The following is a 17018-nucleotide window of genomic DNA, read 5'->3' as shown; positions in this document are numbered from 1 at the left end:
AGTTCCTCGCCTGGTTATTCCACTTGACTTGGCTGATTTAACTGATTTCACCTGATTTCACACAGAGGGACTTGGCTTAAGCTTTTCTCAGCTGTGTGGATGAATCCAAGAGCTTCCCAGCAGCAGGTGGGCCAGGAGAGAGATTTTTATCCCGGTGAAGATGCAGACACAGTAAAAGAAATTTTTGGATGGTTCGTTTATTGGGCATTTCCGTGTTTTCCGTGCCTGGTTTTTAGCATCTCCCGTGACGCTGCAGCTCCCAGGTGCTGCTCAAAGGAGAGCTGAGCTACTCCAGCACACACAGAAGGCAGCACTTGCACAAGGCACGAGGCAACAAAACATCTGCACTCCGTTTTTCCTCTAGTTCTTAACTGGAAATCTTCAGCTGGATCAGCCTTTTCACTCCAGCTCATTCACGCCGCTGTTAGAGGAGGTGTGGGTGTAATTTATGCTCACATTTACGCTGCTGGGGTGGTTTAAAGTGGGAAGTGAGAATCAGCCCTTCAGTTTTTCGTGGTTTCTTTGTGTTCTAACAACAGATGCACAGCTGGATGCAGTAGCCTTTAACCAAGCCCTGGAGCATCTCCTCATTACTCTTAATTCACAGCAGTGCCCGCGAGGCCTGTTGCGAATAAGTCACCGGAGGATAAAGAACAGCAGAGCTCTCAGAGCTGCTTTGTTCTTTTATTTGATAATTACAGTTTTGTATTTCATTATTTAAGCTGGTTTAGTCTGTGTTGTGTCATCTCGGGCGTGTGCACTGTTATGGATGGAACAGCTCAGGTGGGGAGGGAGGGATTCCTGGATTCCTCCTCAGAGCACACTCAGATTTACTGATTTACTTGTGTGACCTTTGGACGCGGAAGGGGGTTGATAAATCTCTGCTGACAAGCGAGGAGGCAACACCACTTCAGGAGGCATCACCACTTGGAATTTGCAAATACAAACGAGCAGCAATTAGGGAAGAGTGACTTTGTGTATTCCAGCTCTGGGAATTTATCTAAGGCAAGATGCATTTGGTGCGAGGTGTTGACAAGGAACGGTATGTTTTTTCCAGGTTCCTGAAAAGCTCTTTTTAATAAATTGCTGATCTTTGGAGACCTGTAAAAAATACCAGGGATTGCTTTTTATCAGCCTATAATGTGCTTTCATCACTCCAGAGAAGTATGTGAGAGTGATACCCGGTTGGTCCCTGGAGGAAGCAGAGGAGACACTGCTAAAGGCTCCAGATTTCTGGCACTGGAATGGAGCTTAAATTTCCTCGTTAGCACAAATATCCCTCTAACCTGATCACCAAAGTGCTGCTGCTCCTTTCTCGCACGCAGAATTACTCTGCTGTAATGCTGCAAGTAATTTAACTCAGTAATACTGAGTCAAAAACAACTCCTGTCTGAAATGTTATGATTTATTGCTTCTCGAGGCTCTTAAGATGGAAATGGCTTTCCAGGCTTGAAGCTGTAAAACATCTAAATATAATACTCTGCATTTACTGAGAGGCAAAATCTCTGTGGTGTTGATGGTACTGGGATAATAAAGATGAGATCCTGAATGGCCATTTTTGCAAATATTTTCTGAGAACAACATCAAAAAAGTAATCAGGTGTTAAAGTGTTGTAACCCTACCGTGTTTCTTAGAATCACAGAATGGTTTGGGTTGGAAGGGACCTTAAAGTTCATCGCATTCCAGCCCCCTGCCGTGGGCAGGGACACCTTCCACTGGACAGGGTTGCTGCAAGCTCCCTCCATCCTGACCTTGGACTATCCCAGGAGTGGGGAGTCCACAACCTCGCTGGGCAACCTAACTCTGGGAAAACCTCTGAAGCAGTTTTCTCAGGAATTTGCATTTTCAAACTCTCACCTCCTTACTTCTCAAATCCTGTGCAAAATGCACTGGTGCTTAAGGGGAAAAAAAAAAAAAAAGATTAGACAGTGATTTCTTGGTTTAATCTACCACTTGGAAAAAAAAAAAGGTAACACTGGAGTTCTTAAATTGTTCCTCTGCTTTCATTAGCTGTGATGAAATGCAATTTGTATGTGATGTGTAAGCCTGTGAAATACACACTTGGGCAGTGAGGGAATGAAGGTCACACAACTGTCATTGGATCTCTGCCAGTGAGAGAATTGAAATTAAAGGAATGCTGGATCCATTGTTGGTGGCACATGGACAGATACTCTCTCCGCTCCAGAGCAGGAGGGATGCAGCCTGTGCTTTTGCATTTCCCCTTCCCACTGACACACTCCAGTCCCAGATGTGCATCATTACCTTGTGCTGGTCCAGCACTGTCCATCTGAGTGTGTTGTTTCCAGAGACTATTTTAAACTTTTGCATCCAGTTCCTGTGACACCTCACAGAATCATGGAATGCTTTAGTTGGGAGGGCACCTTAAATATCTTCCAGTTCCAACCCCCTGCCATGGGCAGGGACACCTTCCACTAGCCCAGGTTGCTCCAAGCGCCATCCAACCTGGCCTTGGACACTTCCAGGGATGGGACAGCCACAGATCCTGTGGGCAGCCTGTGCCAGGGCCTCACCACCCTCACAGTGAAGGATTTCTTTCCAATACCCATCTGACCCTGCCCTCTCTCATTTTGATACCATTCCCCCTTGTCCTGTCCCTCCAGACCTGTGTAAAAAAAAACACCTAGCAGTGTTTTTACAGGTGGGGATCTGCCAGGATCTCCAGAGGGGGTTCCAGCTGAGCTCTAAGCAGGGCTGTGTGTTCCTCACCTCCTGGAGCCTCTCTGGGTTGGGCTCACAGCTGGTTAAGCGACTGCTGCTGGTTTAGAGGCGGCATTTTACCCTGTAATCAGCAGACACATCCTTTTCTTCCTTCTCCCCAGGTCAGAGCTGGTTTTTGACAGCTCCCATGGAGCAACTGGAGACCCTCTGTCTTGCTCTTCTCTTTACAGGAAGGTCCATTGCAACCATCCATCTGCCAGCAAACCCCGTGCCTTGCCAGCCAACTCCAGGGCTTACCAATGTGTACCTGCCTTTTTATTTAATATTTTAGCTTCTGTGACCAAGTGGAGCTGAACTGGTGTTTGCCTCCAAGGCCAGTTTTTTTTGTTCCCTTTCTCCTTCTAGTCGCTACTTAACCGGCTTTAAAAACTGCTGACAGTTGTTTTAGGAGCTGGTTTTCGGGTTGGGCCTTTTGTAACTCTGCAGCAGGAGGAAGATATTGTTAGAAACCAGGGGAATGGAAGGGCTGCTGTTGCTCCAGGCGGGAGGAGAGGGTGCTTCACTGCTGGAGATTAACACTTTCACTTTGAAGTGCTTCTCCTGCCCCTCCTGTGAAGGCACTCAAAGCCCCTTTGGCAGCGCTCCAGCTGCCAGGGTGAGGTGTGTTATTTGGAGCAGGGCAGGAAAACAGGAGGTTTGTAACAGAGGTTGTAAAATCATAGACCGGAATGGTTTGGGTTGGAAGTGACCTTAAATCTCATCTCATTCCGTGGCAGGGACACCTCCCACTATCCCAGGTTGCTCCAAGCCCTGTCCAACCTGGCCTTGGACACTTCCAGGGATGGGGCAGCCACAGCTTCTCTGGGCAACCTGTGCCGGGGCCTCCCCACCCTCAAAGCCAACTATTCCTTCCCAATATCCCATCTAATCCCTGCCAGTTTGAAGCCATTCCCCCTTGTCCTGTTCCTCCATCCTTTGTCCCCAGTCCCTCTCCAGCTCTCCTGGAAGCCCCTTTAGGCTCTGGAAGGGGCTCTCAGGTCTCCCTGGATCCTCTTCTCCAGGTGAACCCCCCCAGCTCTCCCAGCCTGGCTCCAGAGCAGAGGGGCTCCAGGCCTCTGAAGTGACTTGTTTAAATAGTCACTTAGAAACCCAGTGTGCTGGGGGTGATAAAGAATGGCAGAACTTTTGGCAGCTACTTTGGGAAAATAGCAGGGGGATTATAGAGGGGAGTATTCCACCATGGAACACGCTGCAGCAGGGATGTATTTTTTTCCCACCGCGGTGTAAAAGCAGGAGGTGTGTGAGCGCTGATTGCTGAGGGGAGCAAGTTTCAAACACTCCCCTAATTTAGCACCTCCTGAAATAGCTCCGAGCCCGTTAAATGAACGACATTGCTGAGAGTCTTTCTGTCTGAGCACACTGGGAAGGCAGTGGGTTCTCCTGTTCGCTGAAGAGCCTGAATAAAGGAGAGCAGTTACGTGCTCAGCAGCGAACAAAAACACCTCCCAGGCCACAAGGAGTAGCAGTGAATGGTGTGCTGGGAAAAGAGGGCAAGTGCTCCTGCTTTGTGGTCCCCAGCCCTGTCCTCGCGAGGTCGTGTCAGGCAAAAGCTGCTGGTGCATAGAGGCAGCTCAGGTACAGCATTTCAGAAGGGCACAGAGTGAAAAATGAGCAAGAAGAAGGATTAACTCGGCTCTGCCTGGGCAGCAGGACCAGAGCCCTCACCGGGGGAGCACAGAGGAAGGCTGGGTTTAAATTTTAGCAACCACAGAAAGGTGAAGCAGCATCCGGCTTGTCTTTTTGGCACTTTCAGGTCAAACCCAGCGTGCCTTGAGTGTGGCCTCGCTGCTTATCCCACACCACACAGGCTCTGTGTGTGTTCTGGTGGGATCTTTCACTGCATCCCATGCAAAACTTGGGTGAATATTCCGAGATCCTGGACCGCTTCCATCCCTTGGCATCGTAACATTTCAGCAAGCACCAATTTTCTTGTTTTCTTTTTCCCCCGTGCAATTGGAGAGTCGAAATCTGTGATGAATATATTAACGTTCATTGAATTACAGAGCAGACATTTAGCATTTTTCCTGAAGGATCCTAAAATGCTTTACAGGCACTTGAATGTATCACCACCCAATTGCAGCCGCTTTTCGTGCTTAGATTTAATTCAAGATGGAGGGAGAGAATCGGCTCTGTTGTGCCACAGAACCCCAGAATGGTTTGGGTTGGAAGGGCCCTTAAAGCTCATCTCATTCCAACCCCCTGCTGTGGGCAGGGAACTTTCCACTGGACCAGGTTGCTCCAAACCTCATCCAGCATGGCCTTGAACACTTCCAGGGATATCCCAAACTTTCTTTACAGGGGGACAGATCATGAGTATTACAAATCACAGAAAGTAGTTACAAGTGCACCCCATCCCCCTCTTAGACTGCTGGTGGCCTCAGGCTGAGAGGTGACACCTCATGTGGTTTGTTTTATCCGTGATCCGGCTGCTTCATTGGGATTTGGAGGTGCAAGACAAGATCCTTGGCTCTTTATGAACCAACTGGATGCCCTGCCATGTGTTGCTGGGAGTTTCCATCCTCCTTTTCCCCTGAAATGAAAAACCCTCCAAATATTCAGAGTGAAAGACAACAAATTATTCATCTATTCTTAGGCTGGTTAAGGCTCTGGAATTGGGTGTAGGTACTTCTCCCACTCTCCCAGCACTGTCTCACTCCGGAGCCAAGATTCATTTCCACAGGCAAGCGCTCCACTCTCTTTCCTCACAGATAGTCCCTGTAGCTCATCCCTCCTGGAAAGCAGCTCCTACCTTCCTTCAACAACTCCCAGGGATGGCTCTGCTCACTGATGCTCCTGTTGCTCCAGCCCTGAGCAAGGATTGTTAATCAAAGCCATAACCCGCCTCTTGCAGGTCTTTTGTTTCCCAGATTGCTGTTCTGTGGTTTCCTCTTCCTCTGATTTTTTTTCCCTGTTTCCATTTGAAGGCTCCTGCTCCATCTTCCCCTTTCTTTAAGATATATTTGTGCATTTTTTCCCCTCTTTTAATCAAAACAATCTCCAGCCTCTGCCAGGATCAGGATCTCTCTGGGTGTTTTCCAATGCACAGTGAGACAGATTTGGTCCTAAAGAGACCTGACTTGTAATTCGCACTCAGTGGAAGCCCTTGAAATGCAAAAGCTGCCTGCAGTGTTTGTATTGGATGCTAAATATCCTGGATACCAGGCTGGAAAAGGTGAAACACCACTTTTAGAACAGCTGAAATTCCTCCCTGAGTCTCCAGCCGTGGCAGTGTCTGAAGAGCCTGGCACAGGTTGCCAAGAGAAGCTGTGGCTGCCCCATCCCTGCAAGTGTCCAAGGTCAGGTTGGACAGGGCTTGGAGCAACCTGGGACAGTGGAAGGTGTCCCTGCCCATGGCAGGGGGGTGGAACTGGATGATCTTTCAGGTCCCTTCCAACACAAACCGTTCTGTGGTTCTCTGGTCGGTGACAGAGTGAACTCCTGACTGCAATTAAAGCTGGGTGATACTTCAAAATAACCTGAAGCAGAAGGACAGGATTCAAGTTTGTGGTACCCCAGGAGGTTTGAGATAACCCTTAAGTTTTCCTGGTGGATACCATGAGTCCTGTATCCCCAGTGGAATCACTACAGAGCTGTCAAGGAAAGGGGAGGGCAGGAAGGAGCTGGACGATGATGCTCCAGCATCTTGGAGATGCTCCACCTCCAGAGGAGCCATCAGGCAAAACAACTCATTTTTAGTATCAAATTTCACTTATTTTGCAGGATGCTGCACTTAGGGAAAGCTGCCGTTGAGCAATTCCAGTTTTCTTCACAGCTCCCAAATCTTGTAAACATTGTCACTACAAAAGGCAGAGCCATTGAAAGGATTCCTCCTAAAGTCACCATGTGGGAGTTAATTGACATTTAAGGTTTGGGTTCATCTCATTTGGGCTGATCTTGTGCAAGTGGCAGACAGGGGTCAGATCCTGCTGGGGCGGTGCTGATTTATCACCTGAGAGCAGAAATGCTCCTTGAATGTGATGTACCTGGGACGTGGTGACTTCCAAGAGGGGTTTAAGCATTCACAGCCCTCACTGAGATTTTTCTGGGGACAGTTTGGATACTTTCACGTATCCAAAGAGCACTGTAAATATTAACATCCAGTTCCAACACCTTAAGGGAGCGTTGCTTTGAGGCAGGAATTTGTGTGTTGGAGACAGATGGGTGAACTGCTGAAGATAATCAGGGGTCAGCTGGTTAAGCCTTATTTTTTGCACAGCCTTGTTGGGGTTACAGAGTGCTCTCCTAAAGAGTATTTACTGCATAATCTGGGGAGATGAGTGTAAGGGAGCCTTTGAAGGAATTAGGGAAATTCAGCTGAGACTACTTTGCATTCACAGAGTCAGGCAGGAGAGAGCTGTAGAGGAACCTGAACATGGAAGAGATCCTCTTCTGCTCCCCCAGCGACGTTGACCCTAAAAACACATTAAATACTCCTTTTCCACATGCCAGGCTGATCTGTGACTTCACTGTGGCCTGACAAAGTGGAGCTGCTGCGAAATGAGCCCCAGCTTTTGGGAGAGGGGGGAGTTAAGATCACTGTTTTTTCCAGAAGAGTGATACAAAAATGCTGCCACTCCTCATTTTTTTTGAAGGGAAGAAAATCTGTGTGTCACAGCCTTGTGGGAACTGATGTGGTGTCAGAGTGAGCTGGGCAGGGATGAGTTTCCTCACAGTAAGAATCTGCATCAAAAAGTGAAATGATGGAAGCTGGAGAAGTCAGGCTGGAAAAATAGCTCTTTGTTGGTAGTGTTCCCCCCAGCTAATGCTAGGATCGTGATCCTCGGAATGTGGAGTGCAGTGTCCCAGCAGGGCAGCACTTACAGTCTGTCTGCCTGGAAAACCCTGTGGCATCTGCGACAGAGCCACAGAGGTGCTGATTTGCTCCTCGCCTCTGCTGGGGACGAGCAAATGGCACATTAATAAGGGCTTGGAGGAGTAGTTTGCGCTCTGGAGGGCTGCACTGAGGAAAATATTCCCTTAGGGAAGGGTTTCAGGGTGTTTAGGTGTCAGATCAGGCTTAGGAGGAGTAACATCAGCAGCGTGAACCATCCTGATCCTGGCATAGCTGTGTGGAGCTGTTCAAGGGGAGGAATCATCTCCTGAAGAAAGCAAATGACAGGAAGATTTAACTTTGCTTTCTTAGAAGTGATGCTGTCAGAGGAGCTGGGATGCAGGAAGAGATGTCCGGAACAGACCCGATGGCTCAGGGTGGAGCTGCACAGTTGTCCCCATCCCTGGATCCAGAACAAATCTGACAGTCTTGCTGCCACTTATTTTCCCATAAAAATGGAGTCATGTCCATGAAGACAAGCTGGGAAAGCTGAGGGTGTCCAGCCTGGAGAGGAGAAGGCTCCAGAGAGACCTCAGAGCCCCTTCCAGTTCCTAAAGGGGCTCCAGGAGAGCTGGAGAGGGATTTTGGACAAGGGCTTGGAGGGACAGGACACAGGGAATGGCTTCCCACTGCCAGAGGGCAGGGAGAGATGGGATATTGGGAAGGAATTCATGACTGTGACATAATAACTGATGTGTTGGTGGCATTCCTGGATATGTTTGCAGAGGATCCCTGTTTTAATAGGATATCCAGAAATAGGTGTGTTTCCATGGAGGTTCTTGGGACAGATCTCCTTATTCTGAGTTCTCGTAATATGAGTGACCAAAAAACCACACAGACCCCAAGTGCTGGTTTGGTTTTACCCTGAAATTCCTTGCTGGGATATTGGCTTGACCTTAGCAGTTGGACTTGATGATCCTAAATGTCTTTCCCAACCTTAACGATTCTGCAATTCCATGATTCTCTGTAATAATGCCTGTGAGCTGGAGAACAAAATCTGTTAAAATTGGGATGTTCAGCAGCCAGCAATCTCCCAAAAGCCCTTTTGCTCCTCTCAGGCTCCTTTTGTGTATCCAAAGAACCCGATTTGAGCCGTGGATTTGATGCAGAAGATGCTGATGTACTGCTGGAAGTCCTTCACATTCCCATGCCTTGGATTCCCCACACCTTTCCCCGAAAGCCTCTCTAACCCCCTGGAACACCCCTTGGCACAGGGTAGCCCTGCTGCTGAATCCACCTCTGGAAGCTGCTTTAATACTAACCCTGAGCAGCTGATTTTGTCCTTTCTGATTTTAATTTAGACTTTCACAGCACTCTCCCTTGACCTCAGGAGTTCAGGGGAAGTTCTGGAGATGAGTGGCTGCCTGTTTTCCCAGGTTTATCTGCAGCCTTTCCCAGATTTCCATTAAAAGCACCGATGCCCTGGTGTGTAATATTCTGGTAAATCCAGCTGTATTAGTGTCTTACTTGATTTTTCATGCAACATTCTTACCCAGAAGAAAATCAGAGAATGACCTCCCTCTGATGTGAGTATTCCTGCCATGAGAGGGAAGAGGAGTACGGATCACACTTAAAATTTTCCTTTTGGAATACCAATCCAGGTTGATGGAATTGATTTTGTTATTGCTCCCCAAGGCATAAACTTATAGTGGGGGTGCTGGACATAAATAAATGCTTTAGGCAGTTTAGCTGGAAGTCTGGATCCTCACTTTTCCCCTTTTCCCTCCTCTGTCTCCATTCCTCTCTCCTGCCTGGCACTGTAATGACTCAGAGGGGTTTGTATCTATTTCCACGTGGCTGCCTTGGAGATCTTTTTCAGCCAACTTCCCTTTGGACTATCTACAAACATTAAAAGATGTTTGAAATTACTCAACCTCAACGGTGCTTGAAATTGAGCCACGTTCTGTTGTGTCAACACAGTGAGTGCTTCAAGTGCTGGTTGTGGAGGCACAATAAAGGTTTCCAGCTCTGGTGCTGCCCACAAAACTCCTTTATTAAGTGATGTTTCCCCACCTGGGAGCTTAAATGTGCTGCTCTGGTTGCTTGTTTGTCCATCTTGCTTTATTTTATTTGCATTCTGAGATCAATGAACAGCTTGAAACAGTCCCTTCAAGACCTGCTGCAAGATTTCCAACCCCCTGCCACGGGCAGGGACACCTTCCACTGTCCCAGATTGTTCCAAGCCCCATCCAGCCTGGCCTTGGACACTTCCAGGGATGGGGCAGCCACAGCAACCTGTGCCAGGGCCTTCCCACCCCCACAGGGAGGGATTTCTTCCCAGTATCTCATCTAACCAAGTTTGACCTGGGCTAGTGGAAGGTGTCCCAGCCCGTGGAATGGGGGTTGAAACTGGATGAGCTTTAATGTTCCTTCCCAGCCAAACCACTCTAAGATGTGTCTATAATCTTGCTGACTGATAGGCTGGTTCTGTCTGGGTAATGAGGACAGGTAAATTTACTGTCTTAATTTTGAGAGTGATGTACTTCAGTGTGTACAGCACAGTCCCTCAGCTTTTCTTGCCTCAGGATTTCTTTCCTTCACAGCTTTGATATTTTTCAGTAAATATCTGCTTAGAGCCCACTGTAATCTGATGTCTAAAGGCATCTTTTAAGTAAAAATGAGAGTTGAGTTTATTTTTGAGGTCAGGCAGTGGCTGTGTGTTCAGTGAGCTCTGCTGATGTTGGATCAGACGGTGAAAAAAATCCTCTCTCTGCTGGTTCCACCTCCCAGCGAAAGCAGCAGATTTCCCTCTGAGGTCAAATTAAGGAAACTACTTAAAAGACCTCTGATTTCACAGTAAAGTCCTGTGGTAGTGTTGGAGCTGTAGAGGGGAGATGGGTAAAGGCCCGTTTTGTTGCCTTGCAGTTGGGATGTCTCCTGAGCAGAGCTGTGAGTGCCAGGCTAATGAGGCCTGGTGTCCCGGGGGCTCAGGGCTCACGCTCGGCTGCTCCGCACCCAGGAGGGAATTGCAGAGCTCTGGAAGGTTTTTCTCTCATTTCCAGGCCTCTCCTCTGTGCAGATCCCGGGAAATGAGAGGTTCACACTATTGCCTTTCCCCAAGGATGAGAGTAAAGGAGGCCCCACCACCCCCATTCAGCATCAGGGTGAACTTTTGTGGCTCCGATGGATTTTAGGCATTTATGTTCCGTGGAAACTCAGGGTCTAGAGAGTTAAATCATAAAGGGGTGGCTGAGGGAGCTGGGGGGACTCAGCCTGGAGAAAAGGAGGCTCAAGAGGAACCTTCGTGCTCTCAGCAACTCCCTGACAGGAGGGGCGAACCAAGTGGGAGTTGGTTTCTTCTCCCAAGCATTGAGCAACAGGACAAGAGGAAACAGCCCCAGGCTGTGCCAGAGGAGGTTCAGGTTGGACATGAGGAGGAATTTCTTCATGGAAAGGGTTGTTAAACATGGGAAGGGGCTGCCCAGGGTGGTGGTGGAGTCCCCATCCCTGGAGGTGTCCAAGGAGTGACTGGCCATGGCACTCAGTGCTCTGGGCTGGGGGACAAGATGGGGATGGGTCACAGGTTGGACTCGAGGATCCTGGAGGTCTTTTCCAGCTCAGAGGATTCTGTGATTCTGTGAAGAAGGGTAGGAAGGATCTCATCTGCAGGGAGGACACAAGGTCATGTTATCCATGGGTGTCTCTAATCATGGACACTGAGCCTGAGCCCCAAATTGGGTGTTAGAGGGCAAGGGGAGGAGACACCCTTGAAAGGTTCCTGTTCCTCCTAAGGCTTTGTTGAGAGAGGAGATAGACTAGAAATCAGTGTGGATGTGGGAAGTGAATGAATGGGGTGTCTGAGAAGGAACGACAAAAGTGGGTTTCAAGTGAGAACGTGGGAAGGCATGGTGCAGACAGGGGATGGCTTTGCTTTGTGGGCAGGTTGCAAGTCTTAAAACTTAAATATTTGAGTTCCCAGGAGGTGTTTGAGGATAAAATAGTAGGGGAAGAGAAGAGCACGGCAGCTCAAGGTTGTTATAATATCCAGTGTCATTGGCTTGTCCCAGGGAGATGATACCTTCTGAAAGGGTTTGGGAACAGTAAAAAAATTAATTAAAATGTTTGTTGAAGGAGAGCAAGGCTCACTTTCCTAACAAATAATTGCAGGGATTCAGGAGAAACTTCCAAATGCAGCTTTGAAAAGAAGTATTTAAGAGAGCAAGTCCCAGACCACTGGAGGTTTGGGTGTTGTCTGCTCCAAAAGTGCTGTTTTCCAGAGGCTGGATGGAGGTCCCTAGAGGGGTGTGTGTGCATCCCTGTGTATTTTGGAAATCATGCACATTTTTGAGGTGACTTTGGTGTGATTGTCACGTGGAAGGAGCTTGAAGTTCTTAGATACCTTCTGCAGTGGGACAGGTGGGGATCGTGGACTCGTGGAATATCCCTAGTTGGAAGGAACCCACAAGGATCATCCAGTCCAACTCCTGTCCCTGCACAAACACCCCAGCAATCCCACCCTGTCCCTGAGAGTGTTGTCCAAACACTCCTTGAGCTCTGGCAGCCTTGGGGGGCCGTGACCACTGCCCTGGGGAGCCTGTTCAGTGCCCATCCACCCTCTGGATGAAAAATGGGTGCTCGGTCGTAACCTCGTGGCTCCAAAAGATCTTGGAGCTCTCCCAGCAGCTGAGCTCAGCGCTCCCCCTCTCAACCCGAGCGTTCCACGTGCCATCTCCATTTGGAACGTGCCATTCATCTGGAGCATTCATTAACATGGGGAATTATTTGCATATTATTAGCATTATTACACGGCAATAAAGCTGCCGCTAGTTCTCCCCTCCCTCCGTGTCTCCTTCATCACCCGCCTTTAGAAGGCTCTGAATCCCGTTTGTTGTGTGACAAACTGGGCTGATAAATCTCGTTACTCACTTGAATGGCTGGGAGACTTCACTGCACATTACTGAATTTGGTGAATTATGTAATAAATGCATAATTAAAATTAAACCCGGAGCCTCTCGTGGAACCTCAGAAGACGCCGCTCGTGATGAATTGCAGGGAGACGTACACGGGGCATTGAAATTGAGGCCTAATTATTTGGATTTATTTTTAATCAATATTTAATGTGCTGTACCTATAAGGTCCTGCAGGCCCACAGCAAATCTGCTGTTGTGGCTTTGCTGGAAAGCACAGAAAGTGTGTGTGGACTAAGATGTTTGTTTTCACAGGGCTTTGAATTCTAACATTTGGTTACAGAAAAGAAAACTCCCCTGAGTACAAAAATTTCTTCAGCCAAGTGAAGCGGGGGGGGTGGGTTTTGCCCAAAGCTTTTCCCACTTGATCACCTTTGAATGTTGCCCAGAGAAACTGTGGATTCTCCGTCCTTGGAAGTGTTCAAGGCCAGGTTGGATGGGGCTTGGAGCAACCTGGGATAGTGGAAGGTGTCCCTGCCCATGGCAGGGGGTTGGAAGTGGTTGTGGTTTGTCAGAGGAGAATCACAACAACAGGAAATAATTTACTCTGATGAAGCTCTGATTGGTTTTTCACTCATCAAACTGGCATCAAAGTCACCTGAAAACCTTCCCCATGTTGTATTTCTGCCGTCCTGGTTCTTACTCCAGGGCAGCTGCCCAAACTGCTGTCAGGTCTAAACTTGAGATGTGCTAAAAAAACTTCTTTTCTCTGCGCTTAAAACGGGCTTTAGAGATATTTCCTTGGGAAAGAGGAGCGATGTTTTGAAGGCAAACAGCCTGCAAAGTTTAATTTTGAAAGGTTTGTCTCTTAAGTAGGAAATTGAATAGAAGGGATTTGATTCCCTTAAATCCCCGATTCTAGAGAAAGCAGCTTGAGATCTCAGTAAGAGAATTAACACACGGGTTAAACTCACAATAAGAAGCAGGACTTGGAAAATGTCTATTCAGATGCCGTTAAGGAAATAATAGGATTAGTTCTTGTCGTGTCAGTGTGGATTCCTCAAAGTGGGGGCTGTGTTGGTGCCCTGGCCGTGAAATTGGGGACAATGCCAATAAAGATGACTTTTCTTGGAGGCAATTCCTTTGAATGTTTAAGCTGCTGCTTGTGTACACGCACAGCACAGGTAATTCAGGGTGACAAATAAGCCACTGATAATCCTCCCCCCTCCCCAGATGGGTTGTTTGGGACCGAGACCAAAAATCAGGAATATACTGTGGCAGCATGTAAACAAATTTTTATTCATTTCTATCACCTGTTGGAAAGATACTGTTTATTTCCATTATATGTATGTGTGTGTATATATATATATGTATACACTATTATATATACATATATATATATATATAAATATATGTACTATTTTACTATACATTTCCATTATATATTATATTATACTATATGCTATACTATATATAAACATATATTCACTTACAGTATTCCATTTTATACTATAAATTTCCATTATATGGTTTTGATAAGCCATGTGTTCCAATGTGTATATATTTTAATGTGTACACTTATATCCATCATTTAAGATGAAGCATTTTTGTCTCTTATTTATTTATTTATTAATGTTTGTTTATTTATTTATTTATTTTCACCATTATTTTCCAGTCCAACAAACCATTCTTTTCAGTTTCCTGTGCCCGCCATTCCATAATCATCCCATGTGTGTCTTTGTTTTTAGCTTAAACCAGAGAGAACGAGGCGTTAAGGCAGAATTGAGGTTGTTTTGACTTCACCTGGTCCCGTCATAGAAGGTGCTGTAGGAGATCAACGTTCTGGAAAACTTCCAACAAAAGGGTAATGAGAAAAACAAAGGCTCCTGTTGTGCTCTCACTCCTCTGCTTGTCTTCAGACGCAGCTGCTGCTTCTCTGCAAAGCTCCTCTTTACTTTTCTGTGGGGTTTCCGTGGTGTGTAAAGTCCTGGGTATCTTGTAATGCCCTAAAATGTGCTTTGAGAGCAGAGGGGAATTTTACCAAGCAAAAAAAACCGCTGAGAAGTTGTGGATTCCACATCCCTGGAAGTATCCAAGGCCAGGTTGGAAGTGGAAGGTGCCCCTGCCCATGGCAGGGGGGTTGGAACGAGATGGGCTTTAAGGTCCCTTCCATCCCAAACCATTTAGGTGATTTGAGTTGTCATTAAAGGACTGAGAATGAAATTAAGTTTTGTCTAGGCAGGGAATTGGCAAATGCACCAAATCTGCCTGTAAATTCTCCCCACTGGAAGCCACAAGGCAGGCACGTGCTGGGGCTGGTATTTCACATCAGAGCTTTCCCGAGGGCTCCTTGAGCTGCAATTTAAAGGAGCCAAAATAAAAAAAAAAAAAAAAAAAAAAAAAAAAAAAAAAAAAAAGGCTTCACAGATTGGTCTATTACCAGAGAGTATTTTCTGTGTTTTGGCAGAGGGTTTATTTAGGGGGTGTGAGTGAAGCTTTTGAGAGAAGTCTCTTCACATTTTGAAGTGCCAGACTCGTGCCTCTAACGCTGCCTGCTCCGAGTCGCAGCCAAATCCGGGCTCGTTCCAGCTCGAGTGTGTGTTTTAGCAGAGTGTTACTCCACACAAGAGTAATCTTTTAAAGCTGAGTAATCTTACAGTTCTGGAGGACAGCAAAATATCACATTACTGAGCTTGCAATTCAGGATTTTAAAGAAAGGAGTTAATTTAGAAGAGCTGCACTGTGTGCACGTACATATATGGGGATATGTACCATATATTTTTCTCATCCCTGGACTGCTCTTGCATGAAATCCTTCATTCTGCTCTCCTCTGAGCTGTTCCTTTCTTACTCACTGGCAGGAGTTGCTCTCTTCTAACCGGAAGTGCTTATCCATATTTTAAGTACATGTCTTTTTAAATGTGTCCATTTAAATTAATATTTAACAGAGCAGAGCCATCTCTGTGGTGTAATGTGTCCACTTACGGCTGATCGTTATTTGAGGTGATTGAGCCTCCTTGTACTTAATTTTTTTGTGCTTTTTATCCAGCAGGATCATTTTTAGATGAGCTGATTTACACCTCAAAGCAGGCTATTTCTCCTGGAGTCCTGGGTTTCTCAGTTAGCAGCATCCTTCCAGCAGCACAAATGGTGCACTGAGTGTGGAAGGATGTCTCATCCCAAGCTAAATATCCCAATTCTTGTCCCAGTACAAGGTGGAGCTGCCAATCTGTTGGTACCCACTTGCACAACGTTTTTTTAAAGCCTTTGGAAAGGTTAATTTACCCTGCTGGGATTTTTTTATTCCAGCTGACTTCATTTATCTGTCTCTTCGCTGCAGAGGTGCTCAGGCATTGGAACAGGCTGGAGCCACCATCCCTGGGAGTGTTCAAAAGATGTGGCACTGGGTTTAGGGGTGGCCTTGGCAGTGCTGGGGACAGTTGGACTTGATGATCTCAAGAGTTTTTTTTCCAACCTAAAGGATTCAGTGATTCTAAGGGAGGTGTCCAGTTAGAGCTACTTGGCTCCCTCTCAGTTGACAACACTCAGTGTGTCCTCTCCTAGAAATCCTTCTTTTAATTCCAGCTTTGACTGGATACCCACCTCAGACAGCAGACTTTTGGTGGGATGAGCTCCCCCACCCCATCAGGGGTCCTTGAACATCCCCTGGTGCCTCTGGCATTATATTCCCTGGGTGATAAGCTACAATATCCCACTGAGAGCTGCAAAACTTCCCTGCTGCACGGGATGGCCTTGGCCATGGAGTAGGGAAGCTGGTTTGCTGATTCCATACAGTCCCAGAATGTTTTAGGTTGGAAAGGAGCTTAAAACTCATCTAGTTCCAACCCCCTGCCATGGGCAGGGACACCTTCCACTAGACCAGGTTGCTCAAATGCAACACCTCGTCCTGGATCTGAACCCTCTGACCAGTAGTTCTAGAATTTTTTATTTTGTCAAGCAAAAACTGTATTCCTTCAGTTTTGCTGAATTTTTTTCCACTAATAAATAGGAATGTGAGAGGACACCACATGGAAAAATACACCTGTTGTACTTAAAAGCAGGTTTTAGTCAAGTGGTTCAGTTCCTGTTGGTCTAAAGCATTATTTCAATTTTTATTTCGCCATTTAAGCTTTAATTGATAGAAAATGGTTTAGTTAATATTTGAGCATTACTATTTATTTAATTTTTTTCTTTTCTTCTTTTTTTTTTTTAGGTCTGAAAGGTTTTTATGGGTGGTGAGATGTTCCAGTGCTTGGATCAATGTGTTTCATTAAATGTTGGGAAGGAGAGGATTCATTTTTTGTTGTTGTTTGCTTGGGTTATTTTAAATTTCTGTAATTGTTAGTCAGCAGAGCTGACCCAGGTGAGGGGATCATGTAAAGGTTTGCATTGGAAGAGACTTTAAAGCTCATCTCATTCCACCCCCTGCCATGGGCAGGGTCATCTTCCACTATCCCAGGTTGCTCCAAGCCCCATCCAGCCTGGCCCTGGACACTTCCAGGGATCCAGGGGTAGCCACAGCTTCTCTGGGCAACCTGTGCCAGGGCCTCCCCACCCTCACAGGAAAGGTTTTCTTCCCAATATCCAACCACATACAAATAA

General features: G+C 46.7%; 1 protein-coding gene across 1 annotated transcript in view; it reads left to right on the top strand.

Moving 5' to 3' along the window:
• LOC114069161 (XK-related protein 6-like) overlaps nt 1-16796 on the top strand; it is a 52414-nt gene extending 35618 nt beyond the window's left edge. Inside the window, exons 2-3 of the mRNA XM_027905774.1 lie at nt 14166-14281; nt 16630-16796. Coding sequence (XP_027761575.1) covers nt 14166-14214 — 49 coding nt within the window. The 3' untranslated portion in view covers nt 14215-14281; nt 16630-16796. The remainder of the gene's footprint in view (nt 1-14165; nt 14282-16629) is intronic.
• Nucleotides 16797-17018: the final 222 nt, after the last annotated feature.

This window comes from Empidonax traillii, unplaced genomic scaffold, assembly GCF_003031625.1.
Source record: "Empidonax traillii isolate 1590-97213 ecotype Southwest subspecies unplaced genomic scaffold, ASM303162v1 scaffold1202:size156066, whole genome shotgun sequence".
In the NCBI taxonomy this organism is placed as follows: Eukaryota; Metazoa; Chordata; class Aves; order Passeriformes; family Tyrannidae; genus Empidonax; species Empidonax traillii.
This window is presented reverse-complemented; position numbering and strand designations above follow the sequence as displayed.